Raw genomic sequence first — 21,741 nt, forward strand, 5'->3', positions numbered from 1 at the left:
GCTCTGTTTGGAGAAACTTGGAATATGGGACCCAAACAACTAAGAAAATTGATCTTTTCCAAAAACTTTTTATTTATTCATTTTTTAGCTACATTTTGTTGTCAACTGGATTTTTTTAAGCGCGCCTGGAACTTTTACCTATTTATTTGTTTATTTATTTATTCATTCATTCTTGAGATGGGGTCTCACTATATTGCCCAGACTGCTCTTGAACTCCTGTTCTCCAAGGATTCCCTTGCCTTGTAGCTGAGATTACAGGCACACACCACTTTGTGGGGCCAGAAAACTGATTTTATTTAGGCTACTGCAATAGGGAGAACACCTCAGGTCTGAAGACCAGAGTTTCTTGGCAGAATGGTTTCACCTTAGACTTATATAGGGAGGAATAAACAAGTTATAGATGGGGAGATTTTACAGTTGGAATCATTTTATAATCAGGAAGAGTCTCAGTCAGCATAGAGGGAAAATATTTATCTCTGTGTCTCGCTGATTTGGGAAAGACAAACAGTTTAATCATTTATGAAACAAATAATGGGAATGTGAAGGGTCTGTGGCTGGTGTTGTGATCGTTAAAAAGAGGTTCATTAGCAAGTTTTATGTAAGTCATGGGGGAAGGGTTGTTCATGGTGGCCATTTTCCCAGATCACAAAGAGTGAGAGTCTTCTTAACCATCCCTGTTTTCCAGGAATACATGGCTCAGATAAAGTTCAGAATTGTCATTCTTAGTTTGGTTGTTAACTAGAACTAAACTGTCTTGCCTCTTGAGAGTTCACCTGCTATGCAACCTGACTTATTTATGCAGTTGTTCATATATTGATATATCACTCATTGAAGACTTCATGTTGCTACAAAAGATAATTCTTACAAAAAGATAAAATGACAACTTTCACACAGATATAAAAATGCATACATGTTAACAATTTCATTCTATTCATTAATCAATAAGGGAACTGGAACCAGTTAGATGTCATAAAAGTCAAAAAGAGAATTCAAAGACTATTCTTGATATCTTTAGTTCAGGAATATTAAAATGATATACAAATTAAGGCAAAACTGGTTTTTCCAAAGGTAGTGGAAAAACGTCAATTGGAATTGTCTATAGGAATTATTTTGTGTTGTTATTAGTTGTCTACAATTTTACAAAGTGACAAAATAGCTCAAAGACTACGAAAGACTAGAACCATATAAGCCAAAAGAGTCACTAGGTAATGTGTAGTTCCCCGCTGAAGCATATTTTTATTTACGTTACCTTTAGGGCTATAACCTAACACAGGTCTGGTTACTGGCTGCTTGCAGAGTCCAGTTAACAAGTGTGAGGTCTGGTAGAAAGAAGGTGACTTTAATTCCACAGCTAGCCAAGGAGAAGTAGTACAGCCTCCTGCTTTGAGGGTACCACTTCAGCTTCTGGGGCAGAAAGCAGGGGCTTTTAAAGGGGGGCTTGGTGTGAATGGCATGTAGGGGAGGGATGAGGAGGTGCAAGGTCTACATGACTTGCTTAGGATGCCTTACCTATGGAGTGGTCTGTCTTGCCGTATCATGGGCAGAGCTAGGTTGTAAACTGAGACAATCTCCTGGTGTGAGAGAGTTCTAGGGGCACCTGGTTTGTCTCAAGACTTAGTCTTTGGAACTTCTAAGTAAACACGTACACAAGCTTGACATGGAGGGAGTGTTGGGTGAAGAGAAGGTAAAGCTTATAATTGCCTTCCTAAAGAGGTAAGTAGGAGGTGGGAAAAAAGGAACAAAGTAAAAAAATAATAATTCTGAATAAGCAAAAGAAAAATAAATAAATCAATCAATAAACAATTCTTTTTTCCCTTTTAAAATGGGGTTTTCAGTTACAAGCTGAAGTCCAAAATTTTTAGAGTTATTTCCTAACCACTAGCTTCTCTTAACTTTCCACCCTCTTTTGTGGGTTTCCTCCCTCTTTGAATTATGTCCCCTTCCAAATTTTTATGGTGAAGTCCTAATCACAGTTACCTCATAATGTGACCTTATTTGGAAATAGGATCACTGCAGATGTAATTAGTTAGGATAAGGTCATACTGAAGTTGGGTGGATGCCTAATCCAATATGGCTGGTTTCCTTATAAAGAGAAAAAATTTGGACCCAAGGACACACAGGGAGAACACCATGTGCAGATGAAGGCAGAGATCGGGATGATGCATTTATAAACTTGGGAACACATAAGATTGCCAGCAAACCACGAGAAGCAAAGGGAGGGACATGAAACAGATTCCTCTTCATAGTCTCCAGAAGGAATTGACCCTGATAATAGCTTGATCTTAGACTTCCAGCCTCCAGAGTAATGTGGCAATACATGTCTATTGCTATGGTACTCAGTTTATGGTACTTTGTTGTGGCAGTCCTAGCTAACTAATACATTCCCTTTTCACTGTGTTGTGTTTCTTTTGAGTCATCCTCTGTTGGTGTATTCAGGCTATTCCTTCTGCCTTGAATGCTTTTCTTTCTTCCTCCCCATTTATGTTTCTCCCCAGTCATCTAGTTAACTTCTACTCATCTTCAGATCACTGCTTCATCCTTTCTTTATTTGTAAAGACTTCCTTGTTGCACCTGCCCCCAACAAATGTAAAGTACCATTCTGATGTGCTCCCATGGAATATTATATCACCTTCTACACTTATCATAACTAATTATAGATGGCTTTGGTTATTTGTGGTAGTTATGTTCTGAAAAGCAGTTGTGAATACTAAATTAGTGAATACTGAACCATTGCTCCTAGGAGAAATACACAATCAAATTCCTGCAAGCCACTGGTCACAACATTTTCATTAAACAATGAATATGTGACCTTATTTCATGTATGTTTCTGTTTACATGCACCTTACTTAATATATATTGTTGACTTATTAACATCAATCTCATGGCCAACAGTAATATAACTCATGCCTGAATGAAGGTTATCAAACACAAGTATTTTCTTTGTAAGGCACATCACAGCCTTCTTACCCTTAGGAATGCCAGACAGCATTTCAGTAGTACATTTGAAGGTTATTTTAAACAGTGAAATCACCAACACAAAGTACAAAAATGCAAAGAAAAAAGTGGCACTACATTGACTGCTGAAAGTACACTTAAAGTGAAAGGACTTAGAGTATGAGGGCTGAAACAAGAAGGTAGAGCATCGCCCTGTTTGACCTCAGCTAAGAATATGCATGTCGGACTACTCAAACTTTTTGCTGCTCTGCACATATTTGTGAATGACCCTGAAAGCACGCTGAGTATTGGTTTTTGGATTACAGATAAACTTTAGCTAGTAGGCAAATTCACAAATACAGAAACCATGAATAATGAGGATACACTATACTTATTTAGCTTTCTGTCTTCCCTATGAAGCTGTAATTCAGAAATAGCAGAGGCTATTTTTACATGTGTCTATTAAATATTTTCTTTCCAGTTCTATGGCTGGCCCTTGGCAGATTTGAACAAATAAATAGTTGTTGAAAGAGTTAATGAATGCAGGTACAATAATAAATGTGCATGTTATTATGCTGTGGAAAATACAAAGACAAATTAATTTTGTCTCCAGGCTACTTATACAAGATAACAAATGCACATACATATCCATGCCAATAAATGTAGGATTTTTAAAGATATCTAGGAGTTTTGAAAATTTGTGACTGAAGATCCAGGAGAGCTGAATGGAATGAGAATGATTCTTGACATAAGTGGCACTAAGAGGAAAAGAAATATTTTTTTTAGGGAGACTATAGAACATAAGCAACAGATATGTGGTGAAATACGAGTTGCACAGCTAACTGCAGTGGACTAGAACACAAGCAGAGAGCCAAGGCTGAGAAGTGCTAGGAAACAATACCCCAAAAGGGGGCTAAAGAAAGAATGTGGAAGATGAAGAGGTCCCAGCAAGGAGACTTAATTTCTACTCCATCACGTGTGATTAGCCATTGAAGGGTTTTGAACAGGGGAGGGGTCAAACTCATTGGGCTATGTAGTAGAATGTAGGCATTATGGAAAGAATGGAATGAACTCTTATCTGAGCTTATTAGAAATCTTATCAGAAAACTGCTTCTTTTATGTTTTTTTCTTTGCCACATGGAGTTGTTGAAAAGAACTCTGTTTCTTTTAAAGAAGTCTTAAGACCCGCCATATCTTAGAGGTAGCCTTCAAGAAACTCAAAGAGATTTGGAAAAGGAATGGAGAAAGAAACAGCAGAGAACAGCCAAAGCAGGTCACAGCTTCCTAGGATGCCCTAATCATTAATTTAACTTGGTGTCTGTTAGCATCACAGAGGTCCATCTCCTCTATGAAGTCTTCTGGAAAACTGTAGTCAAGTTTCAACTCTATTGTTATCAGCATGACCCTGACAATTTACTTTAGTCTCTACAGGATTCAATTTCTGTGTCTCTAAATGAAAAGGAATGGGAAATAGGGATTAGCACTACTCAAGGCAGTTTTAGGCTCACTCATTAGAAACAAACTCTCAGGTCTCCTGAATAAGTTCACACCTACTGAATCAGAATCTTCATTTTAGTCAGATTCCCTAGTGAATCATAAGCACACTGGTCTAGAGAGCTCTTCGTTTCTTTCTAAGAATAAATATAGTCGATTCTCAGTATTCACAGATTCCATAATTGTGAATTCAACTGCTCACTAAAATCTATTTGTAACGCCAAAATCAATACTTGTGGCCATTTGTGGACATGTGCACAGAGGCAGAGGGAAAAATTTAAGTCTGATGTGCATGTTCCCAGCTGAGGCCAAACAAGGTGAGATTCTGCCTTCTTGTTTCGGCTCTCATACTATATATAAGTATATTTCGGGAGGTTTACTCAATGCCATATATTTGCATTTCTTTCTTTCTTTTTTTTTTTTTTTTGAGACAGAGTTTCACTCTGTCGCCCAGGCTGGAGTGCAGTGGCGCGATCTCGGCTCACTGCAAGCTCCGCCTCCTGGGTTCACGCCATTCTTCTGCCTCAGCCTCCCACGTAGCTGGGACTACAGGCGCCTGCCACCACGCCTGGCTAGTTTTTTGTATTTTTAGTAGAGACGGGGTTTCACCGTGTTAGCCGGGATGGTCTGGATCTCCTGACCTCGTGATCCGCACTCCTCCGCCTCCCAAAGTGCTGGGATTACAGGTGTGAGCCACTGTGCCCAGCCATATATATTTGCATTTCTATGCTTTTCGTGGGTGATTTCGTTTAAAACATCCTCTAAACGTGGTGATAGAAGGGCCCTCTGGTGTTTCTAAGTGCAAGAAAGCTGTGATGTGTCTTATGGAGAAAAACTGTGGTACCTAGGCTTCATTCAGGTATGAGTTATAGTGCTGTTGTGCATGAGTTCAATGTTAATAAATCAACAATATATATTAAATAAAATGCCTTTATATGAAAACACGTTTACGTATTTATTATTTAATGAAAATGTTATTACCAGACACTGGCAGGAATGTAATCCTATATGCCCCTAGCAGCAGTTCAGTATTTGCTAATTCAGTGTTTACTGTGACTTTATAGAACATACCTACCACAAGGAATAAGAATCAACTATACCACCATAGGTGAATATAGAGACACAATCTGAATATAGATAAGAGAGAGGATATTATTCAGAAATGATATCCTCAAACAAACACTGAGAGACACATAAAAAGTAATAATTTCAAAACAACTAAAACTTTGCTCCAATTCTATGTATTATGAGTTCCTGGAAAGCCTCCATTTCCTCTTAATTGCTGTGAAAAGCACTGGTATAGAACACTTTTCTTTCGTCTTTAGACAGAAAGAGAGACAGAGTTCCACTCCTTCACCTTGGTTTGAGTGGCTTCTCTGAGAAGATGGAAGCCCCAGTGTTTTATTTGTTATGTACATTCTCTTCATTTGAGTCTTTCTCTGTTCTCTTCCCAAATCTTACCTCCAGCCCAACAAGCACTTCTTTCTTCTTGAGAGGAGCGTTAACTTTCAGAATTCTTGAACTAATCCACAGGTCCAATCCAAGCAGATTCTTCAGAGAACAATTCTTCTTTTTGTCCCTTTTTCTTTTTCTTTTTTTTTTTTTTCATTCCAGGGTTTAGTCTTTTAGTGTTTACATAAGCATTTTGTTCTTTTTTATTATTATTAAAGGTAAATTCCTAAGATACAGTGAAGATCTTTCCTGCTTCTTCGGGCCTCTGTCACTGTTTCCCTGGGCACTTATGGAATCTGCACAGGTGGTAAAGTAACTTAGAATGATGCCAGGGATTGGAGAATTACTTATGCCACTAATTGCTGCCTATAGACTCACAAGTCTGAGTGTTGGTCAGTAACCTTTCAATGATTGCATTTTCATGCACAAGTACAACTGCACACAGATCCAGGCAATAAGAAGTACCATACAAATAGTAGCAGCACCTCTGTCTTGTGAAGCTTGTAAAAGCGTAAGAGTCAACACAGACCAGAACTACAGATCAAACATAATGCAGGCTGAAGATACACTCATTGCAGTGGGTTTCCTGATAACTGTTGAGTTCTTAGAAATGTTTATAAAGTCATTGTCATCCCATAATATTTACAGGAAAAATTAAATAAAATTATTTATAACCTATGATCTGATAGGATAGGTTGCATGAGGACACAGAAAACACACACAGAGGGATAACAGAAGCACTACACACAGAAGGGGAAGCTATTTTCTCCCTAGTGAGATTGAAGAGGCCAATGTCTAGTATACTGCTGCTGTAGTTGGCGGCATATTTTAAGCACTTAGTAAATATTTGTTGAATAAATAAATGACCTGCAAGATGCTGAGTGAACCCAAATATACTCTCTGCATGGGGCTAATCTGCAATGAGTCAAGATGCTTGCCTAAGAATATCATCTATAAAGAGGCAGAGGGACCAATGGCAGTGCTTGATGACACCAAGGAATCTAAAAAAATACTGGAAGTAATCATTTATTTTCTATTATAAAAAGTTCAGGATTAGTCTGAAACATTCCCTCATAGTTTGATAAAAATGTCATGCCTTCTGAAGTCATATATAACTGTTTTGCCACTATGATTAGCTATTATTCATATACAAATCATCCAACCCACCTGACAATTACTTTCTGTAAAATAGGGTAATAACATTTACTTCACGAATTTGTTGAAATAATAACATAATACATAGAAAATCACCTAACATGAAAGATAGTTGTTTTTCAAGTACTATTTCATTTCCTACTTTTCTTATTTTCAACATGTGTTCTACACCAGGAACTAAAGTAGACAATACGGTAAGTGGTGTATTAGTCTGCTCAGGCTGCTATAACAAATTACCATAGTAAGGGGGCAGGGGCTTAAACTACAAACATTTATTTCTCACATTTCTAGCAGCTAGCTGTCTGAGATCAGGGTGCCAGCATGGTTGGGTTCAGGTGAAGGCCTTCTTCGGGGTTGCAGACTGCTGACTTCTCATTGTATCCTCACAAGGCAAGAATGTAAGAGAGCTCTCTGGCCAACTTTCATAAGGATACTAAACCAGTTCATGATGGCTCCACCCTCAAGATCTAATTACCTCCTAAAGGCCCTGTCTCCAAATATCTTAGTATCAGGGATTCAATTTTAACATGTAAATTTTGGAGAGCACAAACATTCAATCCATAATAAGTAGTAAATAAAATTGACACAAACCATTTCCTCACAGAGCTCACAGTCTAGTGGATCAGACAGCAATCAACCAAACTATTATGACAGACACTCTTGGAAGTGCTGTGAAAGAAGAATACGAGGAGGAATAGATTTTTGAATGACTTGGTTTAACTAGTGTTGTGGGAGGAAGGTGGCATCAGAAGAGGCTTCCTTGAAGGAGTAATCTTAGGCTTGCAATGCATAAGTCTAATAGAAGTTCCTTTGGTAGGAGTCAGGAAGAAAAATGGAGACTTTCCCAGAGGCTAGCACAGTTTTTAAAAGGTCTAAACTTGATAGGGCCTAGAGTTCTTGACTACACTAAGTCTAGAGAGCTTGAACAGTACCACATGAGCCAGAACATGAAAAACCTTTTAACACCGTGTTAGGAATTATATGCTTCCAGCTGTATGTAACAGAAAGATTTTTAAAAAATGAAAGTGGCTTAATTTGTAAACATAATTATTGCTTACACAATAAGAAACCCAGATTATTAGTCCGTTTCCACACTGCTATAAAGAAATGCCCAAGACTGGGGAGCTTTGTGGTTATGTAACAGAGATATTACAAAGGAACACATATGCAAGTATAATTTTATTATTTTTCAGAATAACTTATGCTTTTATTCTTTCCCTTTTGCAGCTATATAAATTACCTTTCTGAATGGACCCCCCGACCCAGGCCTTGGGGGTTCCTGCATTAGGATCATTCATGGATATTCATTAAGCCCATTTTTTTTCACATTGTCAGCTGAGAAATGGCCAAGACTTTTGAATTATTAGTTAGGATTTTTCAAGTGCCTTAGCACTGTTGTCTGTTCTAGCATGTGATTGAGTTCTAAAACACAGTTATTAGAAAACTTACAAAGGCATTTTTTAATTAGAAAAAAAGGCATTATGAGATAGATTTAATCTCACAGCATCATACTTGTTTATTCTTGATGAGAGCTCAGTAACAGACTGTTGCTTTGTAAAGTTATCAGTGCATTTAAAAAAATTTCCAAGCAAAGGGAATAAATTGGGTTATAGAAACTGGCAAAAATAAACCTGATTATCATTATGTCAGTCCTGGGCAATTGAAGAAATGGAGGTCAGGCATGGTGGCTCACGTCTGTAATACTAAACTTTTGGGAGGTTGAGGAGGGAGGATTGCTTGAGTCCAGGAGTTCGAGATCAGCCTGGGCAACACAGTAAGCCCCTATCTCTACAAAAAAAATTTAAAAAGTAGCCAGGCATGGTGGTGCGTGCCTGAAATCCCAGCTGTTCGGGAGGCTAAGGTGGGAGGATTGCTGGAGCCCAGGAGGTTGAGGCTGCAGTAAGCTGTGATTGCACCACTGCACTCCAGCCTGGGCAACAGAGCAAAACTTCGATTCAGGAGAAAGGAAAGAAAGGGAAGGGAGGGGAAGGGAAGGGAAGGGAAGGGAAGAGGAGGGGAGGGGAGGGGAGGGGAGGGGAGGGGGAAGGAGGGAAAGGGGGGAAGGGAGGGGAAGGGAAGGGAAGGGAAGGGAAGGAGGAAGGAAGGAAGGAAGGGAAGGAAAGAAAGGAAGGAAGGAAGAAATGGGGCACAATCAACACATTTCTAAGCCATCATTAAAATTGGTTACTAGAATAATTAAAATAGAAATTGAAACAAGGTGGCAAAAGAAGCACAAAGCCAAAACTGCAACTCCAAGGGAAAATTAAATATGGGATCATATAATAATCATTGGAAGAGCCTACCACACCAAGAAAACACCTATTTCTGTAAGTTATTTTTCTTCAGACAGGCCACCGTGGACTCTTGCAATGCAAATTGTACCCCATAATTATAAGCGTATGTTATATTCATGATTCGTGAAAATCACATGGGAAGGAAAAAATCATTCCTCTCCTTTCAAAATAAGATGCTTAAGGCTTCCTTTTCTCTTATAGAGATGGCCTTGTTGATTGAATTCTAATACTCAAGTCTACCAACCAACACTTCCCTGACTTACAGTACAAAAGGCACTGAGAGTTTTGGTTTCTATAATAATTCTTTCCATGCTTCCATGACTTACCAAAATCTTGCTCCTTATTGGCATATTAGTTTTCCTTTATGTATTAACATATTTAATACAAGTACAGTCAAGTTTTCTGAGATCCCTCTATAATACATTTTTAATGTTATTTTTTTCTCTTGATAATCTTTAAAAAGTTAAATCTATTTTGGGTTCTGTGAATGAATATCTTATAACTAAGTACTGACATTTGATTTTCATGCTTTTATCTGTGTTGTGTTTGCAACTGTTTTGGAAACAATCAGTATTAATTTAATTGTTACGAGCTAATGAGAAAAGGACAAAGTCAGGCTTAAAACAAAAAGATGTGTTGTAGCCAAGATAAAGCCAGAATACATCATGGTGGTTACACTCATGAAGAGTTCATAGTTATTTGAATAGAAAAAAAGAGTCTAGAAAAATGAATTGCCCTGTGGAATACAGCAGTATAGACGTGCTGAATTTCAAAGAATCAGTCCTGTAAGAGTAGCCAACACTATATTCCATAATCATTTTGCAAACAACAGTTTCTGTAAAAAATCCCACTATTATATTAAGATTGTTAATTTGAAGTTTTTATATTTAATTTGTAAATTTGTTTGGTTGTATATGTATATAATATTATCTTAGGTTTATACATTAAATACCATTACATAATGAAAGTAATTTATTCACCACTGGGATCAGACAATTTACTCCTTTACACATTGTCAATATTTTATTCAAGATTGAGGTTTCACATCAAACCTCACACTTATTGCTGGAGTTATGCCTTAAACAGAGTACTTGTGACAACAGTGTTTCTGTTGAATGGCTGTGATAATTAGAAAGTTCAATTTGTATTGTTTGTTGAAATTACATTTCCTGTAAGTTCCAACCATTGGTGGCAGTTATTCTTAGGAACAAATCAAAGGTGCTCTTTTTGTTTAAACTTTAAGTTACAGGAGGATAACTATCATGTTTTTCTTTATTCTACCCAAATCCTTTTCTTGCCTCCCTAAATATTTTTGAGAACTTATTTTGTGTAAAACATTCTGCATTAGCCATTTTTTTTCCCTTTCCAGGTTAAACAGCTCCACACCTTTCACCCTTTCTTGGAAATATTTTTTTTCGAATCCCTCAACATTCTAATTACGCCATTTTGCACATACTTTAGTGATGTCCGTCTTAAAATGCAGCACTTAGAAATAAAGACATAGGCTGGGCGCGATGGCTCACGCCTGTAATCCCAGCACTTTGGGAGGCTGAGGAGGGCGGATCACGAGGTCAGGAAATCGAGACCATCCTGGCTAACACGGTGAAACCCCGACTCTACTAAAAAATACAAAAAATTAGCCGCGCGTGACGGCGGGCACCTGAAGTCCCAGCTACTTGGGGGGCTGAGGCAGGAGAATGGCGTGAACCTGGGAGGTGAAGCTTGCAGTGAGCCGAGATCGCGCCACTGGTTAGGAGTTTGAGACCCGACTGGCCAACATGGTGAAACCCCATCTCTATTAAAAATACAAAAATTAGCCTGACTGGGTGGCGGGTGCCTGTAATCCCAGCTACTTGGGAGGCTGATGCAGGAGAATCGCTTGAACCCAGGAGATGGAGGTTGCAGTGAGCCGAGATGGTGCCAGCCTGGGCGACAATAGCAAAACTCCATCTCAAAAAAAAAAAAAAAAAAAAAAAGAAAAAAGAAATAAAGGCATAGAAAATGGAGACTTTCATTCAATATCATCATTAATAACCAGTAAGTAGGAAGTATTAAACTCAGCAATGCATTAGACAGCTAGCGGGGCAAGACACGGAAGTAAATGGCACACTAGTCTTACCTTCCAAGAGTTTTCAATCTAATTGGAAGGGAGTATTACAATTTTAGATTATAATAATTATAAAAACAAACATTATAGGAGCTCAGAGGGTTTAGAGATCTGTGTTCTGTAGTTATTACAGGAGGCCTCTAGATTCTAACTTGGGTTAGGGCTTGAAACTACATTGAATTTGAATATTCCCAGTTTAAACATGCACGCAAGTATTATGTCCAAAGTAGCATGAATATTGACAACACCAAACATGAAACCCAGATTTATTTATTCTCTATTTAGTCCTTTCCCTACTCTTTAGAGCAGAAAGAGAAAATCCTTGCTTGAGATAGCAAATTAGTGCTACACTTTTTGGGAAGGCCACTGGAATTTAAACCTGGCAAAATTCCAATTTTTGTGCTTGTAACCTGTTTAGCTGGCAGCCAGTGAAAGCTGTTATAATTCTTTTTGAATTGAATTTTCTTTCGTATTGTTTTAGGTACAGCTCAAGCTCAAATGATAGCGTCTCTTTTTCTTTAAAAAAAAAAAAAGTGCTGTCAAGACAGGGAAACTGGAATGTAACCAGATTAGCCGTTTCCCATATACATTTGCCCTTAAGCAAGATGGTGGGCGCCTTGTGCACATGCGCGGAAGGGTTGTTTCGGCGGGGAGTTCCGCCGCGTCGGAACTCGCTCCGGGCGGGGATTGGCGGCTTGCTGGCGGGGGCGGAACCGGAAGTTCCCGTGTTGTGGGGCTCAGCTGGTTCATTTATGTTGTTTTTCCTGTACTTAAGTTCCCGCTGTAGGTGGTACCTTTGCAGACGGTGCGATGGGGGAAGCAGAGAAGTTTCACTACATCTATAGTTGTGACCTGGATATCAACGTCCAGCTTAAGATGTAAGAGAACACTCGGGACAGGGAGTGGGATTGCTGGGGCGTAGGGACGTGGGGGCAGGGGCCTGTTGGGAGTGAGAGGCAGAAAGTACGTGACTCGTCTCAAGGCCCAGATTGGGGGCGGCTGTGTGGGCTGTAGCCAGGGAGGCGCGAGAGAGTGGATCGTGGAGAGGGGCTCTTTTGGAAAAGGATTTAATACGTGGTCTCCGTGAGAAGCACAGCAGTAGGAATAGCCCTTAAGTTCCGCTGTATTTTACAATCTTTAAAGTTTTTGCTGTTCAGCCTTTTGAGAGTTTATTACTATTTCATTGTAAATTAAGAAATCAAGTCTCGTCGTAAGTAAGAGGACGATCTTTATTTTGGAACGGGGCTTGTAGGGTGGAATGAAGGCTTCAGAAATTATGGAGAGGTAGACACAGGCAGATGCGATAGTTGAGAATAAGATGAGCACATGGTGTATTAGCACGGGAGGTGATAGAGGCCTAGAGTGAATCTTTGGGTAGTATGGCAGTGTTTAGTCAGGGAAGTTGGGAGTAAGTCGAAGATGAGGGTTCCAGTTTCAAAGGTACCAAGAAGATAGGAGAAAAGAGTCTTTGCAGGAAAACGTTGGGGCACCACGGCTGAAGTAAAGGTCAAGGGCGTGATATCTTGAGATGAGGATAATAGAACCGGTATAATGACGAGGGATGCACAAGACAGAGTTGGAAATTATGTCCCTTTTAAGGTGGTCATGTAGGAGTGTTGTCAAAGCTATCACAAATTATTGACCATAGCATCATCCATAATTAATAAACATTTCTTGTGTATGTTCAATTAATATTCAACAAATATGCGTCGGTCAAAGGTCTGCAGTAAGTGATAGATAAATTTTCTCAGTTGTCTGATGTACCTTTGAATGATCATTTCATTTTATTTTCAGAAGTCCCTTATTCGCTGACAAATAGTTTACTTTTTAGTTTGTGGTGGTGGTGGTAAAAGTAATATGTCAACAACCACCTTGTACCTTTGTATGATACTTTATACACTCATTTAAGGTATTTTCCATAGCATACACCACTAGTAGTTCATACAGGATCAATATTGATAAAGGGCTTTCCTTCAGCTTGATGCTCAGTATTTCTTGGATATATGAATGCATTTTTTGAAATGTTTGAACATTAAAAATAAAAAGCCAAAAAAAACCGGTCCCTTTTTTTTTTTTTTTTTTTTTTTGGAGACAGGGTCTCACTCTGTCTCCTTTCCCTTTGGGATGACGTTCTGCTTCTTTTGCTTCAACTCTCATGCATTGTTCAGGATCATTTCAGACATCTATCTGGGGTACTAAGTCCCTTCCCCATGCCAGCCTAAGTACTCTTGAGACTCTGATTTATCTTACTGTAATGGGAAGAATATTGGCTTTGGCCTCCCTGCCCTAGTGTTTATTCTCAGCTCTGTTACTTACTTTGTGACTGTGGATAAGGAGTTTAGTTTATAAGTCTCTGTTTCCTCATTTATAAAATGAGAATATGGTGAAAATTATGTAAGAAAGAAAATATAAAATGCCTGGCACAGTATCTGATGTAATCTTGATGTCTAAAAAATGTTCCTCCCTCTGTGATAGTATCCTGTGCATATCTATTTATGACTTATACCACTATGTTTTAAAGAAATGATCAGACAATGCATGTGCATAGTAAAAAAAAAAAAAAAAAGGAAAGAGTAGAATAAAAACATGCAGTTAAAAGTAAATTTTTTTCCCCAGAAGCAATGACTTAATATTTTATTGTAATACTGTATTGCTTATCTTTTCTTTCTTCTGGGCTTCTTTGTCCACTATGGTAAATGTTTCCTGAAAGAATAGATGAATATGTGGTCAACTTGAAATGAAGAAAATGAAACCAAGGCCTAGAAAGCTGGTGACTTCCAGAGGGTATATCAAGGGTCAATGGCAGCGTTTAAAATTCAGAAGTATAAAATAGAGAAATGTGTTGATGAAGATGGGACTGATATTAGGTATGTTAGGATTTTAAGAAACCCTTATCATATATAAAAATGACATTAATTTCATATACAGGAAAATGTTGTTTAGGTAGCATACCTTAACACGAAGGTAAACTTTTTAGTACTTATGCATATATGTACATACTTAAAGCATATATGTATATGCTTAGTACTTATGTATATATGTACATGCTTAAAAAATTCATGTCTGAAACATTGTTGGTCTTGTGCTTTCAGAGGAAGCTTGGAAGGGAAGAGGGAACAAAAGAGTTATAAAGCTGTCCTGGAAGACCCAATGTTGAAGTTTTCAGGACTATACCAAGAGACATGCTCTGATCTTTATGTTACTTGTCAAGTTTTTGCAGAAGGGAAGCCTTTGGCCTTGCCAGTGAGAACATCCTACAAAGCATTTAGTACAAGATGGAAGTAAGTTTTTTTCTGGCATATATTGTGTTACAGACTGTTCTTACCTTTCTTTATGGATGCTGCAAGTATAATTTAGTAGGATTATAGAGGAATTTCTTAATACCTATAGGCATGGATCAAATCATTTGAAGTAGAAACATACTCATATAAAGTATTATGCATATCAGTATTATAACTGCAATTGAAATAGAAATGGATTTATGTTTGTATTTAGCATATTGACATTTTGATAAGCACTTGACTGATTTACATGACCAAAAACAAAAACACGTCTGTGGCATTTTAAAATTCTTTACCATCCTGTGCTCTTGAATGCATAAATACTTCTGGATAGTCTGAAATATTGTCCAACCTGATGTTTGGAGCTCAGATTTTTAGAGATAGATCTATTGCCATCTGTTCAGATAAAATTTTTATTATTATTTTACAAATGAAACTAATAAAATTTTTATTATTATTTTACATATGAAACTAATTTATTTAGATTCATAGTTTATTCAGCATGGCACATTAGCAAGACCTTGTCAAGATGCAGGGTAAATATAATGAACATGAAGTTCCTGTTTTTTTCAGAAGAGTATTGTGGATCCTTAATCTGACTTCTTGACACTTCTTATTTGATAGACTATGTAGTGCAGTTCTGATGTTTGATCAGCGAGTGTTATTCAGCACTCTGGTAGGCTCAGTGTAGGATACACAGGCTGTATGCTTTTAAGGAAGGAGTATTCATGGAAGACAGGATGTGACCACATGGACAGCCAGACTGTGCCATAGAGGGTTCAACCCTGTGTGTCCCAGGTGTCACCCAGTGTAGCTGGAAAGGGTTTTCAAAGAGCAGAAGCCTGAACTCTGGGATCTGGCCATATCGAAACCAAGTATTTTAATGGTGTAATTTCTTCAGTAGTCTTTTGTGGAGAGATATCTGTCTGTCTGTCTATCTAGCCTATCTATCTGTATATATATATATGTGTGTATATAGATATAGATATATATGTATATAGATATGTGTGTATGTGTATGTAGATATACACACACACGTAAAAAAATATATATATACTTAATACTTTTTATTCTGGAAAATTTTAAACCTACAAAAATAGAATAATACAGTGAACGCCTAAGTTTCTGTTATATACCTACTGTTAACTCATGGCCAATCTTGTATTCTCACCATTTTGTAACAAACCTCAAACGTTATAACACCTTAACTGTAAGTATTTCTGTATATCTGTTTTTAAAGCATAACTACAGTATCATCATCATCACACCTAAAACAATGGAGCAGAATTCTTTAATTGTATCAGAGATTCTTAAACTGGAATCAGGAAGTCTTCAAACCCCTGAAGGTGTATGCAGAATTTTGTGTTTTGTGTACTTTTTCAGGGACAGAGCTCAAAGCTTTAATTAGATTTTTGAGGTCACCTATTACTCTCAGAAGAGTTAAAACAAATTTAGGTCTAGAAGGCCAAAAACATTTTGGTAAGGAAAAATGTATAGTGGCTTCTGTTGCATGACTTGACAAAAAAGGAAATTACAACAAAAGCAAATTCTCAATTACAAGATTAAAGATTTTCTCCTCCTCCTCCCATTTGCCAACTCTTCTCTGCATTAGTTTTTATATTATATGTTTGCAAGAATATAAAAACTTCCATGTTTGATCTCTAAAAGTTGAATTTTTAACGTTTGTAGTTTTTAAATTGTGAAAGTACTGGAAAGTACGCTAAAATTATTTAAAACGACTTTGAAATTAAAATGTCTAAGCTATGTAGACAATAGATTTAGAAAAACACCTTATTTTGGATAAAATACCACGAGAATAGGCTTTTAAAAAAAATACTGTACAGGTGGATCACTTGAGGTCAGGAGTTCAAGACCAGCCTGGCCCACATGGTGAAACCCCCTATTAAAAATACAAAAATTGCCTGGACATGGTGGCAGGTACCTGTAATCCCAGCTACTTGGGAGGCTAAGGCAGGAGAATCGCCGGAACCCAGGAGGCAGAGGTTGCAGTGAGCTGAGATTGAGCCATTGCACTCCAGCCTGGGCAACAGAACGAGACTCCATCTCAAAAAAAAAGAATAGTCTTTAGGAGACTAAGAGAAAACATTTGCACGTTTTATACATCCTGCTCTTTAGTATTCGAAAGTTGAATTTATTGGTAGTTCATCAAAACAAAAATTGCCATCCTAAAGTGAGTGGAGGTAAAAACCTTAAATAGTCCTTATTGTTTATAAGTATTTGCTTAAAAGAGATATTCTATAAACCTTGGAAAGAAGAAATTAGATCATAAAGGGATCTCTTGCTATCCAAATTTTTGCATTCCTTAGTTCAGATAGTATTTTAGGGCCAGTATGAGATTCTAAATTATTTAAATCTGTTTGATTTCTGACTTTCTGATAGTGAGTTGTGAGAGTTCTAATAATGAGGAACTCATCCGAAATTTATTCAAGTCTATCATATCATGTCCTATTCTGTCCTACACTAAGAGATCCCATGAGGGACACTTGTACTTCCTTTAATTACACTTAAGGTAAATTCTCATTTTTAGGTGTATGTACTGCAAATTTCTAAGTTTTTTTCTTATGTGAATATTATTCTTTAGGGAAGTAGTTTACATTTTTAAGAACACTTATATTTCACATTGTCTCATAAAGGTTTTGAAAATGGCTTTAGAGAGACATATAATACAATCTAATTCAAAAATTACAGTTAGGATTCTGAAGTATTTTAATCAGATTCGAGTGCTAGCACAATGGTATGCGGTGATGGGGGTACCTGGTGGGGATTGGAGCATCCAGATTTAGGCTTTGCAGTCTGGTGATGTTTTGATTGTTGCCAAGTGAATCTTAAGGTTAATGAGGGTTAGCGGATGGGGTAGGGATGATTCGTGAAGAGGAAGAGAACGAAGTGGTGTCCAAAATATATACCTTTTTGGTGTCTGACTAGATTTTTCTATAACTTCTAGAATATCTAGAGCAGTTTTCAAACTTTTTAACTGAAGGATCATTTTTTCTTTTTTTTTTTTTTTTTTTTTTTGAGATGGCATCTCGCTCTGTCGCCAGGCTGGAGTGCAGTGGCATGATCTTGGCTCACTGCAGTCTTCACCCTCTGGGTTCAAGCAATCTCCTGCCTCAGCCTCCCAAGTAGCTGGGACTACAGGCACACACCACCATGCCCGGCTGATTTTTGTATTTTTAGTAGAGACAGGGTTTCACCATGTTGGCCAAGCTCATCTTGAACTCCTGACCTCAAGTGATCTGCCCGCCTCGGCCTCCCAAAGTAGGATCATTTTTTTCAAAAGAACTCTTCTGCAGAAGCCTAGTATATAAAACATATTAAGTGCAGTTGCTTTGATTGAAAGTGGTGTTGCCTGGTATTGGATAGCAGAAGATTTGAGACAAATGATTAGTTGGTCATTGGTGTTGTCTGGTAGTCATTAAAGGACAGAATACAGAATAATAAATTCCACAATATTATCCAAAAAGAAATTTGGATAATATCCAAAACATTATTTTGGATGTTATCGCTTATTGTTGTCTTCAACTTTAGCCAGTGTTAATTAACTTCTGTGGTTTATTCATTGGCAAAAGTTGGCACTGCTTAGTGTTTTTCTTTCTAGCCTGCCCTACCATGTGGCTAGTAATTAGATAATTTTGTTTAGTTGTTTGAGCCTATTTGTAGTAGATACTGGCTTTCTTAAGCATGTGATTAAAAAAGTATTTCATAGAAGAAAAGGATTTAATAACTCCTTTTTCTTGAAATTGATAGCCATCTCTAATTTATATGGCGTATATAAATGATTTGTTGTTTAAGTTTTTGGAAATTTTGTTAAATGTTTTAGCAATACAGATGTATTTAACATAGACTAGGATATGTCCCTTAGATAATAACTTCGAATGAACAGAATAATTTTGAGTAAACAGAAATAGAATTCTATGTGTCTGCTAGGTATTAGTTTGGCATATTGTTGGCACAGTATTCTTTTGGAATTTAAAAGCCAGCTCCTCTTGAAGAGGGTTGAAATTATCAAATGAATACAGTGTGAAATTTAAAAGTATAAGAAAATTTACATAAATATATAGAGGGTTTAAAAAAAAAGAGCTGTGGTGTCATTAACTATATTATTATTAACAAACATTCCTCAGTGAAAGAATATACACAGATGTGCTTTGAAAGCATAAAGCACTAATAGCTTAATGTTATCAGTATTAATGAAATCATTTGAGGAACAGAAAATTCTCACATAAGAAGTCACATATCTGTCTGGAGCAGTCTGGTAACTTCATGTGATAAAGGTAGTAGATTTTCTACTTTGAGTTTTTGTTTTGATTGTTTTTTTTCCTGATTTATTCTCAGAAGTGCTTTTGAGTATGAGTAATTTTGATTATTTTATCTTCATAATGTAAATTGGGTTTTGAAGAGTGGTTAAAGAAAATCATGGTTTGTTTAAAAAGTTCTAACAGGTTGAAATGTTTTCCCAGGTTTTTTTCCCCATTATATTCTCTGGTGTCTTGGTGTTTTCTGAGTTTCTTTATTAAAAAATTTAACAGAGCTGTTTTTCATGAGCTCTATTAAAACAATTATGTTTTTATTTAAAACGGAAAGTTGCCTTTAGCAAAATTGAGGTGACTGCCATATTATTTTTTAGAGTCTAACAACATTTTTGAAACCTTTTCCTCTGGCCAAAACTTTTTGTGTGGTTTGTTAATTTAAAAGAAAGATATATATATATATATGTATTTCTGATTTATGTTAACTTTATTTCCATAGCTGGAATGAATGGCTGAAACTACCAGTAAAATACCCTGACCTGCCCAGGAATGCCCAAGTGGCCCTCACCATATGGGATGTGTATGGTCCTGGAAAAGCAGTGCCTGTAGGAGGAACAACGGTTTCGCTCTTTGGAAAATACGGGTAAGCATTCTGTTGGTCTCATCTGTAGGCGTGTAGCAGCTTTCTGACCCTTTTCTTTTTCGGAATGAGGGAAGGCTTTAATAGTTTATGCTCAGTCTCCAGTGTAAACCAGTTAGGTACATATGATTTGATCATTCCTTACACTGATTTTAACATATATTTCCTACAGGATATACAGATAGATTAGGAAATACAATTTATATTGCTCTTCTGTTGGTGATTTAATGTGATTTCTAGTAGAAAATAGAAGTCATTGGGAAATAGAACCTTGCTTTTAGGGAAAAGTGACTATGACATATAACTGCTTTGTTACAGGGTTTATCTGCTTTTTTTATAATATTGACAGAAAGGATGAAAAACAGGATTAAAAAGCATTCATTAGCTAATGATGGTAATGATTGTGATAGAAAAGATAATTCAGTTTTTGAAACATTTGCAAATACTAGATGTTTGTTGTTAAAAAAAAAATCCCATAGTCCCAAAGGATATTTTCTCTATATCGTTTTTCTCCTGGGACAGAGGGCTCAGTCTATCTTTAGAGAATTTGTGACATTCTGTTATTATTCTGCATTTACTAATAGGAATTTTTCACTAAAGAACTTGGTCCTTCATCAAGTATTTACTTAGTTCATATAGGAAAGACAGATAAATATTTTAACTTTCTTTCCCTTTACCAATTTTAAGACTAATGAGTTTGTGCCCTAGTAATTTGCAAAGGTGGTGATCGATGGCTTTTGTGCATTTTGTTTTTTATGTGTTTTAGTCCATTGCTGTCTTTACTCTTTATAATGCTCAAAAAATCTCATTTTTGGTCAGTAGGAGACCCTTCAAGTAGACCCCGTGTCCTTTTGGCAGTACACTAGTAGTGATTGGTAGCTTCTTTGCTTTCTGGTAGACAAGTTTTTCCAGGCTCATTTGGTAATTTTCTGCTCCAGACCTGGAATCTCTGAAAGAAGTTCTGGTTCCTTTCAGTGTGAAATGCTATAGATCTGTCTGGATATTACAAATGTCTTAATTTTTGTCTACTTTAAAGTTAAAAAATGTTATTTAATTTTTACATCATTAAGTATGAGGAGGATCGTATTTTGGAGTGTTTATTGACTATTTGTGTTTATGTTTCCATGAACTGCTTTTTGATGTACTTTGTCCTTTTTAGAAATTGAGATATAATTCACATATCATAAAATTCTTTGCTTTTTTTTTTTTTTGAGTTGTCGTTTTCTTATTGATATATAAGGAGTCTTTGTAGATGAATGGAATTAGCCCTTTGTGGGTTATGTTACAAATACTGCTTTTCTGGTTTGGTTTGTTCCTTTGAATTAGTATGTATTTGTTTGCTCTTCATGGATTTTAAATTATTATCTTGAATCTATCAGTTTTTAGTTTTTGGGCTGTGAATTTAATGTTTTAGGAAGTTCCCATTTAAGATTCTTTAAAATGGTTTCTTCTGTTATGCTTTTATTCCTTTACATTAAAATCTTTGATTTATCTAAAATTACTTTTGTGAAAGAGTGGTATAGTGAGGATAGCTTTTTAGAGAAAACCAAAACAAATGGTTTGAATATTTGTCCCAACACTGCTTATTAAATAAGTCATCTTATCTAGCTATTTTAAAATAGCGTCCTTATATACTCAATTCATCATGTGTTGAAGTCTAAGAGAGGCATTATAGTGTATAGTGCTATAGTGGTTAGGAAAGCAAGTTGTAGATTATCTGGCTTCAAATCTTGGCTTCTTTGCTTAGTATCTGTGTATCCTTGGGCAAATTATTTAATCTTATGCCTCAATGTCTTCATATGTTAAATGAAAGAACAATAGTATCTACCTCATTGAGTAGTTTATGATTGTTACATTACTAAATACATTTAATGGGCCTGATAAATATTATATCATATATTTATGTATTGAATAAATATTATAATGACCTTAATAAATACTAGGTATCCTTCCTGGGCTATTCTGTCAGTTAGGATAGTATTATAAAATGTTTAAGTATTAGGTAAGGATAATTCTTATTAGTCTTTCTTTTAAAATATTTCCAGGTTTGTTTTGGCAGATACATTTTAATATTTTCTCAATTAAAAAACTCAATGTTATTTTGTTAGAAAAT

The 21,741-nt window shown here is 36.6% G+C and overlaps 1 protein-coding gene across 7 annotated transcripts in view; it reads left to right on the top strand.

Moving 5' to 3' along the window:
• The first annotated feature begins 12,084 nt into the window (after nucleotides 1-12,084).
• Nucleotides 12,085-21,741, top strand: part of PIK3C3 (phosphatidylinositol 3-kinase catalytic subunit type 3) — a 126,231-nt gene continuing 116,574 nt past the window's right edge. For 4 of the 7 annotated variants that reach the window (XR_010151909.1, XM_054672067.2, XM_016933599.3 and 1 more), the window contains exons 1-3: nucleotides 12,126-12,314; nucleotides 14,529-14,717; nucleotides 19,488-19,631. Coding sequence is in view for 6 of the 7 variants with exons in the window: in XM_054672067.2 (XP_054528042.1) it covers nucleotides 12,247-12,314; nucleotides 14,529-14,717; nucleotides 19,488-19,631 (401 nt within the window). In the remaining variant the exon portion in view is untranslated. Of the gene's footprint in view, nucleotides 12,315-14,528; nucleotides 14,718-19,487; nucleotides 19,632-21,741 lie in introns of all 7 variants that reach the window. The other 3 variants (XM_001142812.6, XM_003315876.5, XM_063795616.1) reach the window with 3 other exon arrangements.

This window comes from Pan troglodytes, chromosome 17, assembly GCF_028858775.2.
Source record: "Pan troglodytes isolate AG18354 chromosome 17, NHGRI_mPanTro3-v2.0_pri, whole genome shotgun sequence".
In the NCBI taxonomy this organism is placed as follows: Eukaryota; Metazoa; Chordata; class Mammalia; order Primates; family Hominidae; genus Pan; species Pan troglodytes.